Raw genomic sequence first — 16374 nt, forward strand, 5'->3', positions numbered from 1 at the left:
TACAACCAACTCTTTAATACACAGCTCCTCATATTGTGGTGACCCCAACCATAAAATTATCTCACTGCTACTTCATAACTATAATTTGGCTGTTGTGAATTGTAATGTAAAAATCTCATATGCAGAATTCCTGATATGTGATCCCCATGAAAGGGTCGTTCTAAGGAAACAGTAGGAAAATTTTTCTCCCGCCTTCCCTGAGAAATCATGAAAATAAAAGTATGAGAATACTTCCCTCCACTTCACATGACCATCTCCTCCATAGTTTACAAATGTCAGACTCAAAGACCCTCCAGCAATATGTCAGTCACACTTCAGTGTCTGGCTCCTGTGCTGCTTCTTGCAGTGAGTGAGTTTCTAGTCTGATGCACTGTGATTGATTCTCTCTGTTCCTGTCTCTAATTTGGGGGCAGCAGTTCTCCGAGTGTGACGTCACTTCTGTAAGAATTGTGAATTCCTCAACTTGTTCAACTTCTTATAAGTATAACTTAAAATATCCATGTGTGGTGGTTTGAATGAATGAAAATAGTTTGTATACTTGAATGTTTAATCACCAGAGTCTAGAACCGTTAGAAAGGATTAGGAGGTGTGACCTTATTAGAGGAAGTATATCACAGGCCCAGAAACATTTTCCTCCCTCCCCCCACCCCACCCCCTCCGTGAATGCAGTTTTCAGTAGCTATTTCTCCAGTACAGTACATGGTTACCACCATGCTCTCTGCCATGATAATGGTCTAACTGTCTGAAATTGTAAGCAAGCCCCCAATTAAATGCTTACTTTTTAAGGAGTTACCGTGGCCACGGTGTCTTTTCACAGCAGTAAAACGACTAAGACACCATATTTGTCAAAGCAGAAATCAGAAGTCCGACTGGACTTTTGCTGTGTGTCAGTTTAAGGAAGTCCAAATAAAAATGTAAAGTTGAAATAAAACCTGCAAGGGGGCGATCTCCACCGAATTCGAATTTTATCCCTACCTTTGCCCTTAGGTACTTAGGGTAATGGCATTCGAATGCTACCCATCTGACTCAAATCTGAGAGGAGGAGAGGAAACGCATTGATCAATCAATGTTTTAGAAAGACTGCAAGGGGGCGCATTAATTTAGAGATATGTTAGAGATTCAGGCATCTGGCATCAAATGAAATCAGGGAAGAGGCTTCCTGGACTATAGAAAATGAGAAGAGTTACAAGATTCGAGAGATAAAAGCTTAATGACAGAACAAATGCAGGGACCAAGGGAGACGGAGAAGCTGTGACTCTCAGGTTTCTGACTGGGGCAAGTAGATGGACCCTATCAACACCAAGATATAGAGAAAGGTTCGTTTAAGGAGAAAATACAAAACTAGTTTTATATAAATTGAGGTTTTTTTTCTTCTTGTTTTTTTATTTATATGAGAATGCTGGAGTTGTTTTCATGCACACTAGAAGAGGGCATCAGATCCCATTACAGATGGTTGGGAGCCACCATGTGGTTGCTGGGAACTGAACTCAGGACCCCTGGAAGAGCAGTCAGTGTTCTTTAACCCCTAACCCCTGAGCCATCTCTCCAGTCCATAAGTTGAGTTTTAAGCACGGCTTGGCACTTCCAAGCCTGGGATTTAGGAAAGCCCCCCCGACTGGAGTCAGACTCTGGTGATCATCCTATAATTATTACATAAGCCAGGATGTGTGTCAGCGTGAAGTGAGGGAAGGACTTTGAACAGTACCATGGAGAATGTCAACCCTTAAGGTGTGTTCTCAGGAAATAAGCCTTGAAAAAGAGAGAAAATGCGGTGTTTTAGTAGATACATTTCAACACAAGCAACATTTGGGATTACATCGACAAATGCAGCATCTTCGGTCTCTATACAGTTGATGTACTTTTTTTTTAACCCATTGAAGCCACAGTTACGCTGATACCAAAACCACATTAAGACCCAACAAAGAAAGAATTTCAGACCAATTTCCCTTATGAATATTGATGCGAAAATACTCAATAAAATTCTCGCAAACCAAATCCGAGAACACATCAAAAACGATCATCCATCATGATCAAAAAGGCATTTCATCCCAGGGTTGCAGGGATGGTTCAAATATATGGAAATCCATCAACGTAATCCCACCACATAAACAAATTTGAAGAAAAAAACCCACATCTCATTAGATGCTGGGGGGGGGGGGGAAGCATTTGACAAAATTCAACACCCCATAGTGTTAAAAGTCCTGGAAAAATCAGGAATTCAAGGCCCATGCCTAAACACAGTAAAAGCAATACACAGTAAACCAGTAGCCAACATCAAACTAAATGGAGAGAAACTTGAAGCATTCCCACTAAAATCAGGGACTAGACAAGGCTGCCCTCTCTCTCCCTTATTCAATATAGTACTCGGTCTACTCTTAAAAGGCGCCCATTCTGCTCCCTCGTTCCCTTCTTTCAAACTTCTCTCCGTGTCCTGTGGCCCCTGACACAACCTGGACCCTGTCTTAAACTGCTGGAATCTGAGCTGGGGCAGTTTCTAGGATGGGCAAACATCTCCCTCTTGTGTTCCAAGTTATCAGGAGTTTCAAAGTCGTACAGGGTAGCAATGTTGACTCATCCTGGACCCAGACGCGCAAACCACAAGAGTCTGCATTCGCTCAGCAGAGCGTGCGCGCGCAGGAGAAGAGAGGAAGGGGACCAAAGACAGGGACACACGAAAGCGTGGCTTGTTCTACACGGGCTTTCCGGTCACCACACCTTACACTTCTCTCACTCCTAACGTACAAAGGCTGCAGTAAAATTAGACAGGGAAATACCACAGAGATGCTTTGCAGAGACTCGAGCAAGCCAACCGGGAATAAAGAGCTTCGCTGCTCCTGTACAAACACTATAGCTTCTGCAGCAACGGAGCACAGAGGCCAATATGCAAGCCCCGCCCTTCCGGCACTAGGCCCGCCTCCCAACCAAGTCCCGCTCCACGCACAGACACCTCCTCCCGCCCCCACGTAAGCCCGCCTACATCAAGCCACGCCTCCGGCGTTCAGCCCCTCCCCTCACGCACGCCGGGCTCATACCCGGATTCCGCTACACTTTTGTACCTTTACGCTCGCTCGATCCCGAACTTGCGGACATGGCGAACCAGGTATGGAGGCGCGCGGTGGGCCGGAGCAGAGGCGGGGAGCGCCCGGGTGGCCCGCCGTTGCCCGCCGGGGAAGGCGAGCGCAGCCGCTGCGAGGGCAAGAAGGCTTTGTTTCAACCCCACGACTTGGGGAGCAGCTTTGCTTTCTGCTCTGCTCCGCGGGAGCTGGGTGGGAACAGGCCCGCGCGGGTCCCACGGAATGGAGTAACTTGCTGGGATCGCGCTTGCAGGATCAGATCTGGAGCGCAGGCGGTGCTCAAATCTACCAAGCAAAGTTAGGCTCTCCCTTCGGCCTTCGCTTTCTATGTGCAGCACCGTGTACCTGTTTTCTTCAAATCACGTTATTGACTTTCAAGTCCATCTCCAGTAAACCCATTGAGTGACTTGCAACCTTTAGCCTGTCAACACATTTCCTAAGCATCAAGTGAACTGATCAAAACCCAGCATTTCTCATTAGGTTTGGTTCCGTGGTTAGCAGTGTAAGCGCTGTGGCAGCTCCTTGCTTTAGTTGCACGATATAAAATTGCATATGGAATTGTAAACTTTCCAGGAACCACATAAAATTAATTCTAGTGGTATGTTTACCCAACCTAACACTCAGAATATTATTTCCACGATATCGGTATTTTTAAATTGAGATTTCTTCCACCCTTCGAAGCTTTCAAATTTTTACATTATACCCGACTTCAGCTCACACTTACCTCTTTCTAGTGTTCTTTCTACTCGTGGCAAATAGTTAATGCACTAATTAGCACAGTTATAAAAGATGGTTCTGGTATTTTTACACATCCTCCATTTGGATATTTCTTCGGATCCTTCCCACTGCGAAGTGTTGCACTAAAGTGATGATGTATAAGCTATCCCAAGGAAAAGATTATTAGGACGCATAATAGTAAACTTGTGATTCCTTGAATTACTCTCCAACCTAGTGACAGAACCCAGGTGGGATTTTGCTGCTCTTTGCTTGGCTTCCCCTTTGTTGTGCTGGGAATCGAATCCAGGGCCTTGTGCATTCAAGGCATGTGCTCTACCATTGAGCTACACCCCATCTTTCTTTTCTTTCTTTCCTCCTCTTCCTCTTCCTCCTCTTCTTCCTCCTCCTCTTCTTCCTCCTCTTTCTCCTCCTCCTCTTCTTCCTCCTCTTTCTCCTCCTCTTCCCCACCTGCCATCCTCCACATGCTTTAAAATATGTATGTGTGTGTGTGCCTGTGTGTGTTTATGTGCACCACATGCATGCAGGAACTTGTGGAAGCCAGAAGGCGGCACAGGCCCTCTGGAACTAGAATTACAAGTTGTGAGAGTAGGGACGCATAGGACTGAACCTGGGGTTCTCTGTAAGAGCAGTAGTTGCCCATAACCACTAAACCATCTCTTCAGCCCTTCAATTATATATATTGAATATAATATATATGTGTGTGTACATATACATACATATATATATATATATATATATTTTTTTTTTTTTTTTTTTTTTGTGGTTGATGGTATTTGGGGGTGGACGGTTTGAGATAGGATCTCTCCATGAGGGCTTATCTGTCCTGGAACTTTGAATGTAGATCTAGCCCTCCTGGAGCTCACAGAGATCCACTTGCCTATGCCCAAGTGCTAGGACTAAAAGTTCACCTCACTATATCTGGCCCTTTAACTATACATTGTTCACTATATTATTTATATGAAAGCCTAAAAACAGAGTGTGTTCTTGCATGTTCTCAAGCGGGCAGGTAGAGATCTGAGGCTGACATCAGAAGTCCTCTTCAATTGCTCCACCATGTATCGAGTCAGGGTCTTTCCCTTGAACTCAGAGCTCTACCATCTGGCTGCTGAAATTACAGGCAGGCCCCTCCCTCCAGGTGTTGTGCTGGGGAGCTGAACTCTGGGCCTCGTGCTTGCAGCAAGCAGGAGCTTATGCACGGAACCATCTCCACAGCCTGGTGCACTAGCATTAGCGTTCATCATATCTGAGTTGCCCATGAAGTAATTACTAATTTGGGAGAATAAACTTTACTCTGTTTTCCCCCACTTCAGGTGATCAGGTGTAAGGCTGCAGTCGCCTGGGAGGCCGGAAAGCCTCTCTCCATAGAGGAGATAGAGGTGGCCCCTCCACAGGCTCATGAAGTTCGAATTAAGGTAATGTCCAGCTAAGCATTGTGGGAGAAGGCTTAGTTGGGTGTCTGGATAGATGAGTAGACCTGAGGGCCGCAGAGGAGAAACCCCAAAGGGCGGTGTCAGGGAGGAGGTACAGCCGCAGAATCAGTCTTCCCCCTTGCCCTCCCTCAAAGCAGTCCTCTCTGTCCTTTTGTATTTGCTCTCGGGAGGGCTAAGAAGCCAAGCCTGTGGATTAGTAGATTGCCACAATAGAACTTTCATAGTTTGGGTTTAGGGTGGCTCTATATGACCCTCCCCTTTCTGCTAATCCCGTAACACACAAGAGCGTTGGCGTTGTATTAGAATCAAAGAATAGGCACGGTCCTCAGTGTTGCTTCGGAAAGTGGAAAGAGGTTCTTGATTGATGAGAGCAGTAAACAAATGAAGTCCCCTCGCCTATGGAGCTTTAAAGTGCCCTGCCCGTGGTGGACAAGGCCAGGGTTCTGTTGATCCATTTGCCCGCGCCCCCCCCTCCCCCGCTCCTCACCCTCCACTTTGGTTAAGAAGTTATAGAGAGAGGAAGAAGGCAGTATTCTGGAGAGACCTTTGATGCCTTGACGTCTGTAAAACTTTGGTTTTATTCTCTGCTCTCTGCTTGTTTATGACACCGAGTTAATGCTTTAAAGTCATAACCAGTGCATGTGTTTGTTCCTTAACATTCCGGGGAAATGTCTCCTGGAAGGTAAAGAGTCTCTTACTTCAGCGCGACACCAGACACACAGTGCACACTAGCCTGTGTCCCATCGAGAAGCACAGAGCCTAGTGCTTTTCAAGAAAAAGAGCTAAGAATCTGAAACCTTACAATACTTTATGTGTTTATGTTCATGTTCGGAAGACAGTTCGTCCTAGATTAGGAGCTAAGATGAGTGGTGTGGGTACAATGACAGCTTTCATCCCTGGGAAACTGCTGGCTTACAGCAAGAATGGATACGTAGAGCAGAAGCAGAAAAGCAGAGACACGAACAAGGTTTTGCCTTTAATTGCTTTTCTCTCTAATGCATATGTTTAAGTGCCTGATTGAGATTATATACGCTGCGTGCATGCAAGAGCCCATGGTGAGCAGAGGGCACTGGGGGCCAGAGGAGTTGCAGGGAGTTGTGATCTGCCTGATGTGGGTGCTGAGATCCAAACACTGGATCACCTGCCAGAGCCGTAGCACTCTCAGTCACTGAGCCAGCTTTCTAGCCCCAAGACATGATTTTTAGAAGCCCGAGAGTGCAATGAAAGGCTTATGTGAGTAGAAGTTATGTAGGTCAGCAAAAGGACTACTAAAGGTCCACTGAAATCTCTGAGTCTTGGCAGAGGCCATACAGACAGGCATCTCTCAGAAACGATGTCTCTGTAGCCATCACATTCCCTGAGTTAGGAAGCCAGCAGTGAGGTGGCCCCAGCTGTTCCGATCCTCTTTACAACTGAAGGCACAGTGCTCGGGAAGCCACCCGGCTCTACTGCTACTCACTCACACACACCGAAAAGGAAAAGGGTCTGTGCCACCCCCTTGTGTATCAGTGCACCGCTGTCCTCGTCACTACCAGGAAGCCCACCAGGTCTGAAGGTGCTGTGGGTTGTAAACATGCTAGTTATGGAGAAGTGAATCTATAAAAGGAAGATCTGCAGTACAGTAGGAAGCAGGGCCTTGTACCCGACTTGTCTCTCTAGCCGCGTGTGCACACTTAGATGCCTCTTCTCTGACCATCCTGGTAGATCATTGCCACTGCTGTTTGCCACACCGATGCCTATACCCTGAGTGGAGCTGATCCTGAGGGGTGTTTCCCCGTGATCTTAGGACATGAAGGCGCTGGCATTGTGGAGAGTGTTGGCGAAGGGGTTACTAAGCTGAAGGCAGGTAAGGAAGGCATGTAAACCACCCTGTGATGGTTTTGGCTTGTTTCTGTAAGGGACAAGAACAAGTATTTGGATTGGTTTTAACTCTGATTTTCCAGGCTGCTTTTCATTTGAAACAGTTTTACATACATTACCAAAACCAATTTGGGCAAGTTAGGGAGCCTTTCAGAGATGCAACAATGAGTTGTTGGTTTTGAAATACCCCATCATTCTCTATTACTTCAAGTTTTGTTTAGATCAAAAACTTTGAAACTACCTTTTTGTGCGTGGCTGGTCAGTGTCTGAACCATGCTCTGTAGATAATGTTTCTAAGCCTTGAGGTTGCTGCTTTCCAGAGTTGTATCAGCTGACAAGAGTAAGAGTTCTGCTGTGTTCACTTAGAGCAGCGGTTCTCAACCTTCCTAATGCCGTGACCCTTTAACACAGTTCTGATGCTGTCGTTACCCCAGCCAGAAAATTATTTCACTGCTACTTCGTAACTAATTTTTCCACCGTTATGACTTGTAGTGTAAATAATTGCTGTGCAACCCCTGTAAAAGACCCAAGGGCTCACGACCCCCAGGTTGAGAACTACTGACTTAAACCTAGCTGCTCTATTCAGGATAATAATAACTTCACGTTTGATTGATTCTTAGGTGATACCGTCATCCCGCTGTACATCCCACAGTGTGGAGAATGCAAGTTCTGTCTGAATCCTAAAACAAACCTTTGCCAGAAAATAAGGTCAGTATCTTCTTATATTTTTTAATATATTATAGCTTTTAAAAAAAAAAAATCTAATCCACCCATGTCTGTGATACACGCAGAGGCCACAGCAGTTCATCAGTGAGGCTTATCTCCTCCCTGCTCCCCGAGTTATGTGACAAAACTTTTCCTGGGGAGACTCAGCTCATGTCTATTCATCCCAGATAGAAGCCCACAACAGACTGAAGTACAGATACCACCAAAGTCCAACATGGTGAAATGGTGGAGTTTTATTGGGGTTGTTTACAGGAGTCTGGGTGAGGGTTACTTAGAGGAACGGAACTACTCAAAGACAGCCGCACCAGCATGCACTTACTTACCGGGCTTAGGTCACCTGGTACAGCTTTGAGAAACTAAGTCACGCCAGTTGGAGGGTCCACAACACAACGGAAGCTGTGGCAGTTTTATTGAAAGCAATCAGGCTTTTTATGCCTTCATCAGAAACAATATAATGGCAATTGCGAGGATCAATACAGTTGTAGTTGCCAGGAGACAATGAAGTTTGCAGGCTACACAGGGTACACAGGGTTAATGGCTACAGTCAATTGTCCCGTCATGCTTCCGTGCTTTATTGACTACTAAGGAAGTGTACAGAGAAACAGAAAGCGGCCTGGATACCTCACTGCCTGAGGGAATACATAGGACTCTGGGGAACTGGAAGGCACATTGTGCCTCAGGAGCCATGGACTGTAACTAACAAGTAAGTTAGTGTCCTTTCCAAGTAACGCTAATCTAAGCCTCCTAAGCCTCCTCCAGGCAGCTCAGCTGACTCCTGCTGCTTCTAGGCAGCTGCTCTGATCTGAGAGTCTTTTTTTTTTTTTTTTTTTTTTTGGTTCTTTTTTTCGGAGCTGGGGACCGAACCCAGGGCCTTGCGCTTCCTAGGTAAGCAAGCGCTCTACCACTGAACTAAATCCCCAGCCCCGATCTGAGAGTCTTATTTGCAGCTTGGCTCTCTTGTCTGCAGGGGACTCTCAACTTCTGTTGCTTACTCTGGCAGGGAGGAGCCTAATGAATCTGGCCAGTTTCAGGGATTTCCTGTGCTTTTTGAATTGTGTACCTTCCTGCAGAATGAAATGTTTGAATCTCAGAGGAAACAGTTACACTTCAGCAACCCATACCTTTGAGACTGAATCTCTTAAACCGAAGCTCTCCATTTCATCTCTGCTGGCCAGTAAGCCCCTGGGTCAGCCTGGCTCCATTCCTCCTTCCCTTTGGTGCTATGGTTACAAGCTTATAGAGTCGTGCCAGGTGTGTTACGTGACTTCCGGGCCTTGAACTCAGGTCTTCATGCTTGCACAGTAAGTGCTTTTAACTGCTGAGCCATATTCTGTCCTTCTTTCTTCTTAGATCTCATGGTGCTAGAGAAATGACTCAGCAGGTAAAAGCACTCAAGCAAGCTGCTCTTCCATAGAACTCAGGTTTGATTCCTAACACCTACATGGTAACTCTCAACTTTCTATAACTCCAGCTCCAGGGGAACTGACACCATCTTTCAGAACACCAGGCACATACATGGTGTACATACATAACATACATACATACATACACATACATACATACATTAATACATACATGCAAAACACCCATATACATACAAAAATAAGACCATAGCAAGTAACTAGTGATTTATACAGCCCATTTTCCAGGAGTTTCTTAAATCTGTCTTTAAAGAGGCTTTGCTGTTAGTGCTACCAAGCTCTGCTTTTTCAGGGATGAGAAAACCAAGCCCCGGAAATCTCACAGCATGCCTAGTATCAGCAGCCATCAAGATATAAAACAAAGCTTGTTACCAGGCATGGTGCCCGTTCCTGTAATCTCCACGCTCAGGAAAAGAACCCAGATTTGCAGCCAGCCCAGACTGTGTGATCTTGTTCAAAGAGTCAAAGAAGAGTGGGCAGAAGAGGGAATCAGATTTTTCTGAATACATTCTCTTTCTGTAACAGTCAGCTAAATTTGCAAGAAAAGACATATTTTTTAAAAGTGAAATGAAGTCCTTTTATGAGCTATTTTATTGCCCATTATATCAGAGTGATAAAAGTTACCACATAAGATTAGTGTGATGCCTTTGGGAGATAACAAACACCCTGACACAGAAAGGGTGGTTGTTGTAAGGTGTGGAGAGCCACTTGAAGACCCTTTGAGGCCGTGTAGATCTTGTCACCTTTTTTTATTGCAGTAGAACATACATGCCTACAGCATCCATGGTCCACAGATTGTAAATGTGCAGCTCAGTGAATGTATACATGTGTACATACCTGCTGGATAGATCCTTCTCCCAGAAATTGTTAGAGGTCCCTAACAGTGCCCCCGTGCCCCTCACGTTTCTTCCAAGTCAATACCTGACTCCTGCAGCGGTCACCATTGTCCAGGTAGCGTCCCTGTAGAACTGTGTCGTTGGATCAGGAGGCTTGAGCTGTGAGCTGGTGAGCAGTATCTGAGTGCCTGAGTGCAAGTCTACTCTGCCTAGCTCTGTCCTGTCCCACGCTAAATCCCCATGTTTATTCACTCGCCTATCGGTGGGTGCTAGGTCACACCAAGATGCGGCTGTTAAAATGAGTGCTGCATTCTTAGGTGAGTGTGTTAGGTGTGCATGCTACTTTCTCTTTGTGGTTTCCTGTGATTTGATTGGCTGGTAAGGTGTGAGATGTACACACACAGCTCTCCACTGTGGACAGATGACTTTGTACTACTACAGCAGCGTACGGAAGAACTGTCTCCTCACTCGTACATTTACTCATGTGTGTATTTTAGATTACTCCTCTGAGCGTAAGCTTGGGTATTGTGTTTAGGGAGGATGGACGTTGTGACTGAGAAGATGAGGAACGTTCAGATTCCCCAGAAAGCACATCAGCCCGCAGCAGAGGCACAAGTGTGATCCCAGTGTGCCCCTAGGGAAATGGGAAGAGGAGACCCAGCAGTCTGGCTGCTCCCCCAGCCTGACTAACACAGTAGTAAAGACGCCCTGTCGCAAACAGGGCGGAAAGGCAATGAAAACAGTGTTATGGTTGGTGTCACCACGGCATGAGGAAGTGTTAGGACGGTTGAGAACCGCTGCTTTGAAGTCCTCTGTCTTAGAATACTTCTCTGAGTATTTGCTGGTCATTCTTAAAACTATTTTTTTTTTCTACAGTGTTAAGAAAATGAGTTTACCCTTCCATTTTCCCTCTTCTTTAGAGTCACTCAGGGGAAAGGGTTGATGCCCGATGGGACCAGCAGGTTTACCTGCAAAGGGAAGCCTATTCTTCACTTCATGGGAACCAGCACGTTTTCCGAGTACACAGTGGTGGCAGACATCTCTGTTGCTAAAATTGACCCTTCCGCCCCTTTGGATAAAGTCTGCCTTCTCGGTTGTGGCATTTCAACTGGCTACGGGGCCGCTGTGAACACTGCCAAGGTGAGAGACTGGCCCTGGCTCAGACTTCATTCAGACACTGCTGGCACACCAGGGCCGGCCTGTGAGGCTGTGACTGTAGCAGGCGGCTGACAGACTGTCTTTGGTCGTAGGTGGAGCCTGGTTCTACCTGTGCCGTCTTTGGCCTGGGAGGAGTTGGATTGGCGGTGATCATGGGCTGTAAAGTGGCTGGTGCGTCCCGGATCATTGGTATTGACATCAATAAAGATAAATTCGCGAAGGCCAAAGAATTTGGAGCCACTGAATGTATTAACCCCCAAGATTTCAGTAAATCCATCCAGGAAGTCCTCATCGAGATGACAGATGGCGGAGTGGACTTCTCCTTTGAGTGTATCGGTAACGTGAAGGTCATGGTGAGTGTGTGCATGGGCTGAGGTGTCCTTGCGATTAAAGGTTTTGTTGTGGGAGGAACACTTTGATAGGGATTGCTTCTGAGGAAAGCAGGGGTTGGAAATAGCTACTTGAACTACTTGGAACTATTTGAGTGGGAAGTGACAGAAGAGGGGTTCTGGGAAAGATGGATTTCAAACATGTTTGTCTTTGAGTGCATGCTTACTGAAAGGCAAAGTTTCATGTGGAGAGCATGAGCCTTGGAACTGGATGTGCACACACATCCTGATGCGGTCTTTGAGCAGAGGAAGCAGGTCTAATAGCAGGTTGCCAACATTAGTGAGTGTCCTACAGTTACTTCTGACAGCTTCTTGCACTGAAGTCTTTTAAAAAACTTCTGGATGTATTTATGTGTATGAATGCTGTGCCTTCCTGACCTTTCATCGCTCCCTTCTCAGGGAGGAGTCTGTCAGGCAAGGAGAGTTTATGGGAAGAGAAGTTATCCTTAGGAAGTTTAGCTTCAACTTGATGTGGAAACACGTGGTCTCTGTCACGTGTTTCGTGGTGTATCGGCATGTCTTTGTGTTGTTCACTTCTGCCCGTTTCAGGCAGCCTGACAGCGTGGCTGGGGTGTTAGGTGATGAGTGTGACTTGCTTGTGAAGAGCGGGTGTTCACTTTTGGAAGCTGTGCATTGTGCCCATAAATAAAGATCTTCTCATCGAGTGAAAAATAGAAACAGCCCAGCTCTTCTGACCCAACAGCATCCCCTGGCTCCAGTCCTGGTGCTTGGTCTCCTTCAGCAAACAGTGTTACCTTCCAGCCATATCTCATTGTCACCATGGACTTGGAGAATCTCCTCCTGAACCATCTCTCTTCCATTGCAGTTCAGTCTGTCTGAGGCTGCTCTGTTCGCCATGACCCTAGCACCCATGCGCACAGCCTGAATGCCCATCCTATCTGATGAGGATACCTTGGCATCCCAGAGCCAACACTCTCACCAGCTCCTTTCTTACCTGTGGCCTTCACATTGTCCAACTCTTGCAGAGCTGTTTTCTTTTGGACCTTCTCCAGGGTGACAGAGCTGGTGTACACTCGATCTCTCCTTTCTCTGTCTTTCCTCCTCTTCCAGAAGCCATTGTCCATGCCATGGCCTGAATCCCAGGTGCGCCGTCCTTACTTGCCTGTTCCCTCCCTTGTCATAGATTGCCTTCTGTTGGGATCAGAATCTCAGACGCTTGAGAAGTCTGTTCGAACTTTCTCCCTCATTTAGATTCTCTATTGACCTTCCTAGATGGCATTGTGTTTGAGCCTCCTCCCTCCCCCCAAAAAATCAGTCAATGGTTTTCATTTCCTGTAGCCAATGAGCATGCTGAGGACAGAGGGGTGGACAGCTCAGACAGCTCCTGCTACGTCTTCTTTCAGGGAGAGTTCTAGAAAGTTCCTTTGCAACCTGACAGCCGTCATTCATACTGGAACGAGTTGATGTGTTGTGGTTTGGATTGGTGATGTTGAACGGTTTTTCGTGTATTCATTTGCTGTCTGTGTGTTTTTGAGAAATGTGTTTTTCTATCCCTTGCTCAGGGTGCTTGGCCTTGTGTTGTTAAGGTTTTAGGAGTTTCTTGTAAAGTCTGGGTATCAGCCCATCGTCAGATGCTGTGCTCTGCCCCTGCACTGTTTCCCTCTGCTGTGCCCCCATCTGTTTATTTCTTCTTTTGCTTCCTATGTTGTTTAAGATCTTACCCCAAGGGGTTGGGGATTTAGCTCAGTGGTAGAGCGCTTGCTTAGCAAGCGCAAGGCCCTGGGTTCGGTCCCCAGCTCCGAAAAAAAGAAAAAAAAAAAGATCTTACCCCAAAAATGTCTCCCCATCCAATGTCTATATTTTCCTTATATTTTCTTCTAGTCTCAGGGCTGACATTTGAGTCTATGTGTAGCTGATTTCTATAACTCACAAAAGAGAAGTAGTCTAGAGTCATTCATTTATATGTGCATATATGATGTAAATTAAAATAGAAAGCAAATAAAAGCTTTAGATTTGCTCAATTTCTGTTAATAGGTTAGTTTTTAAAGATGCTTGATAAATATAAATATTTTAACTCAATAAACTTAAAATTATTAAACATTAAGTTTGGGTTTCTGTTACCGTTTCTTTGAAAGGCTGCGTGTGTGTCACTCCTCCTCTGCTAGGGTTTCTGGAGATGAGGGATGCTCAGGGCAGGTTGTGAGCTCCTGTGATTGCCTCTTATCTCTATGCCTGCAGAGATCAGCCCTCGAGGCAGCCCACAAAGGCTGGGGTGTCAGTGTGGTGGTTGGTGTGGCCGCTTCAGGTGAAGAAATCTCCACTCGTCCGTTCCAACTGGTGACAGGACGCACGTGGAAAGGCACTGCCTTTGGAGGTAACTCAGTGGATGCATAGACTTCTCTCTACCCTGTTTCCATTGGTGTAATTTAAAATCCAGTCTCACATTGTTGTATTAACACAAACCATGGCATGTGTTGTTATGATCTCATGAATTACTGTTCCATGGGAGATTTGAAGAGGCTTTCAGAATCAGCCAGTTACACACTCACAAGTGCTGTCTACAGAGTACTGCAATTTATTTGGGTTTTTTTGTTGTTGAGACAACCCTTTCTGCCTCGGCCTCCAGTGTAGCTGCCACTTCAGGCCTAAGCCATCGGGCAAGCATTAAGTAACCGTAATTTAGGAAAAGAACAGTCACTCTAAACTGTTTACTCTTTCCCAACTAAGGATGTCTGGCTCCCCTTCACGTCGCACCAGTGTTAGAATGTCTCCATAATCCCTAACTGCCTCCATGCCACCAGGAAGAGGACATAGCTAGGCATAGTTAGAAACTGTCGTATGTAAGTTTAAAAGGACGTGCTTTCTTCTAGGCTGGAAGAGTGTGGAGAGTGTCCCGAAGCTGGTGTCTGAATATATGTCCAAAAAGATAAAAGTTGACGAATTTGTGACTGGCAATCTGTCCTTCGACCAGATTAACAAAGCCTTTGATCTGATGCACTCGGGAAACAGGTGAGGTTTCAATTTACCTGTGTGTTCCAGAATCACTATTTGATCACCGTGAGGTGGATCAGAAGGAGGTGCCTGGTGCCAAGCCTGATGACCCGAGTTTGATCCCTAGGTCCACATGGCAGAAGAGGCCTGACCTCCACAGGCATGCCAGGGTGCACACACACACATGCTCACTCACATTGAGGCGCGCTCGCGCGCGCACACACACACACACACACGCTCATTCACATTCATACACACACACACTCACGCTCACTCACATTCATACACACACATACATACATACATGCTCACTCACATTCATACACACACACATGCTCACTCACATTCACACACACACATACATACATGCTCACTCACATTCATACACACAGACATACATGCTCACTCACATTCATACACACACACATGCTCACTCACATTCACACACACACACACATGCTCACTCACATTCATACACACACACACACACATACATGCTCACTCACATTCATACACACACACATGCTCACTCACATTCATACACACACACACAACACAGAGAATAAATGTAACTTCTTTGTAGTTCGTCTTTCACATTTTAATTCTTATCGCTTCTGTCTCACAGCATTCGAACTGTTCTAAAGATGTAAATTCTGAAGAGAGTACTGCCCATCCTGCACTCTTTCCTGTGATTGAATAGAAACAGACAGGATTTACAAGCTTAACTGCCACTTAGACTTCAGGACCCACTAGAAGGAAGGTGCAAAATCGTGGCTGCAATCATGAATGAGGCAACTGGTCGCCGTGCCTTTCTGAGCTCTCCACACAAATAATTGTTGCTCACCAATGCAACGTTTTACGTAATAAAAATACACTCTGTGTTTGTGTGAAAGCCGAGCATCTCGTCATCTTAGAGGCTGCCCAGTACAGAGATGATTAGCCGGGTCTAGAAAAGGTGCTAACCCAAAATGAAGACTGACTTTGAATTGATCCACATGGGTTAACAAGCCAAAATCAGAATATTCTTTCTCAGCAAATACCTTTTAGAAATGTATACTACCAAGTATTCAGGAAACGTCTGTTAAGTTTATTTGGAGTTACTTTGACAGTAAACATGCAGTAGCATCTTGACGACAGCCCAGTGGCCAGTGGGGCAGCCGTGCCTGCTCCACTGGGCTTCTTTCAGTACAATTTTGAGAACAAAACAGTGCAGTGGGCTCCCAGTCAACTGAACACTGACAGTTCCACATGAGTGAGGTAAACATGCACATGCATTAGAAACACACACGCTCAAGTGAGGGGCACACAGTCTGCAGCACCGGATTACCCCCCCACTTAAATCTATTCAACTACTCAACAGCCCAAGGTAGGAGGCCGTGCTGTGATCACAAAGAGTGCTCGGATGCATGGCCTGTCCTTTCTTTCCTTGGCTCTCGGATACACTGATTTAAGTTTAAACAGTGAGGGCCTGAATTCACTGCTGGTGACCTACCTGGCTCTTCATAATGCAAATTGGCTTCAGAGTCATATTGTCATATAAACTGTTGCTAAGCTGTGACATCAGTGCACAAAGTCTAATTTGTCCCCTTGGTTCTAACCAGGATCCCTGGTGTCTGGTCATGTGTGTCTCTCAAATCATCATAGTGCTAATGTACTCACACGTTCTTGAAAACAGCATCCTGGGCTCATTACTAGGAGTCAGGTGGAGAAGGGAAGAATAGCTAACAGCTAAGAACCTCATTACTCAAGAAAAGAGTTCCCAAGGTTTTAAAAAGCTGGACACAGGGATG

General features: G+C 45.8%; 1 protein-coding gene across 1 annotated transcript; it reads left to right on the forward strand.

Moving 5' to 3' along the window:
• The first annotated feature begins 3073 nt into the window (after positions 1-3073).
• On the forward strand, positions 3074-15481 carry Adh5 (alcohol dehydrogenase 5 (class III), chi polypeptide). Its single transcript, NM_001126120.1, has 9 exons — positions 3074-3100; positions 5123-5224; positions 6947-7088; positions 7723-7810; positions 11006-11225; positions 11336-11596; positions 13832-13967; positions 14464-14602; positions 15210-15481. Exons 1-9 carry the CDS (start codon positions 3089-3091, stop codon positions 15232-15234), a joined length of 1125 nt encoding a protein of 374 aa, NP_001119592.1. The 5' UTR covers positions 3074-3088; the 3' UTR covers positions 15235-15481.
• The last annotated feature ends 893 nt before the right edge of the window (positions 15482-16374 follow it).

The sequence above is a fragment of the Rattus norvegicus genome, chromosome 2, assembly GCF_036323735.1.
Source record: "Rattus norvegicus strain BN/NHsdMcwi chromosome 2, GRCr8, whole genome shotgun sequence".
NCBI classification, from domain to species: domain Eukaryota; kingdom Metazoa; phylum Chordata; class Mammalia; order Rodentia; family Muridae; genus Rattus; species Rattus norvegicus.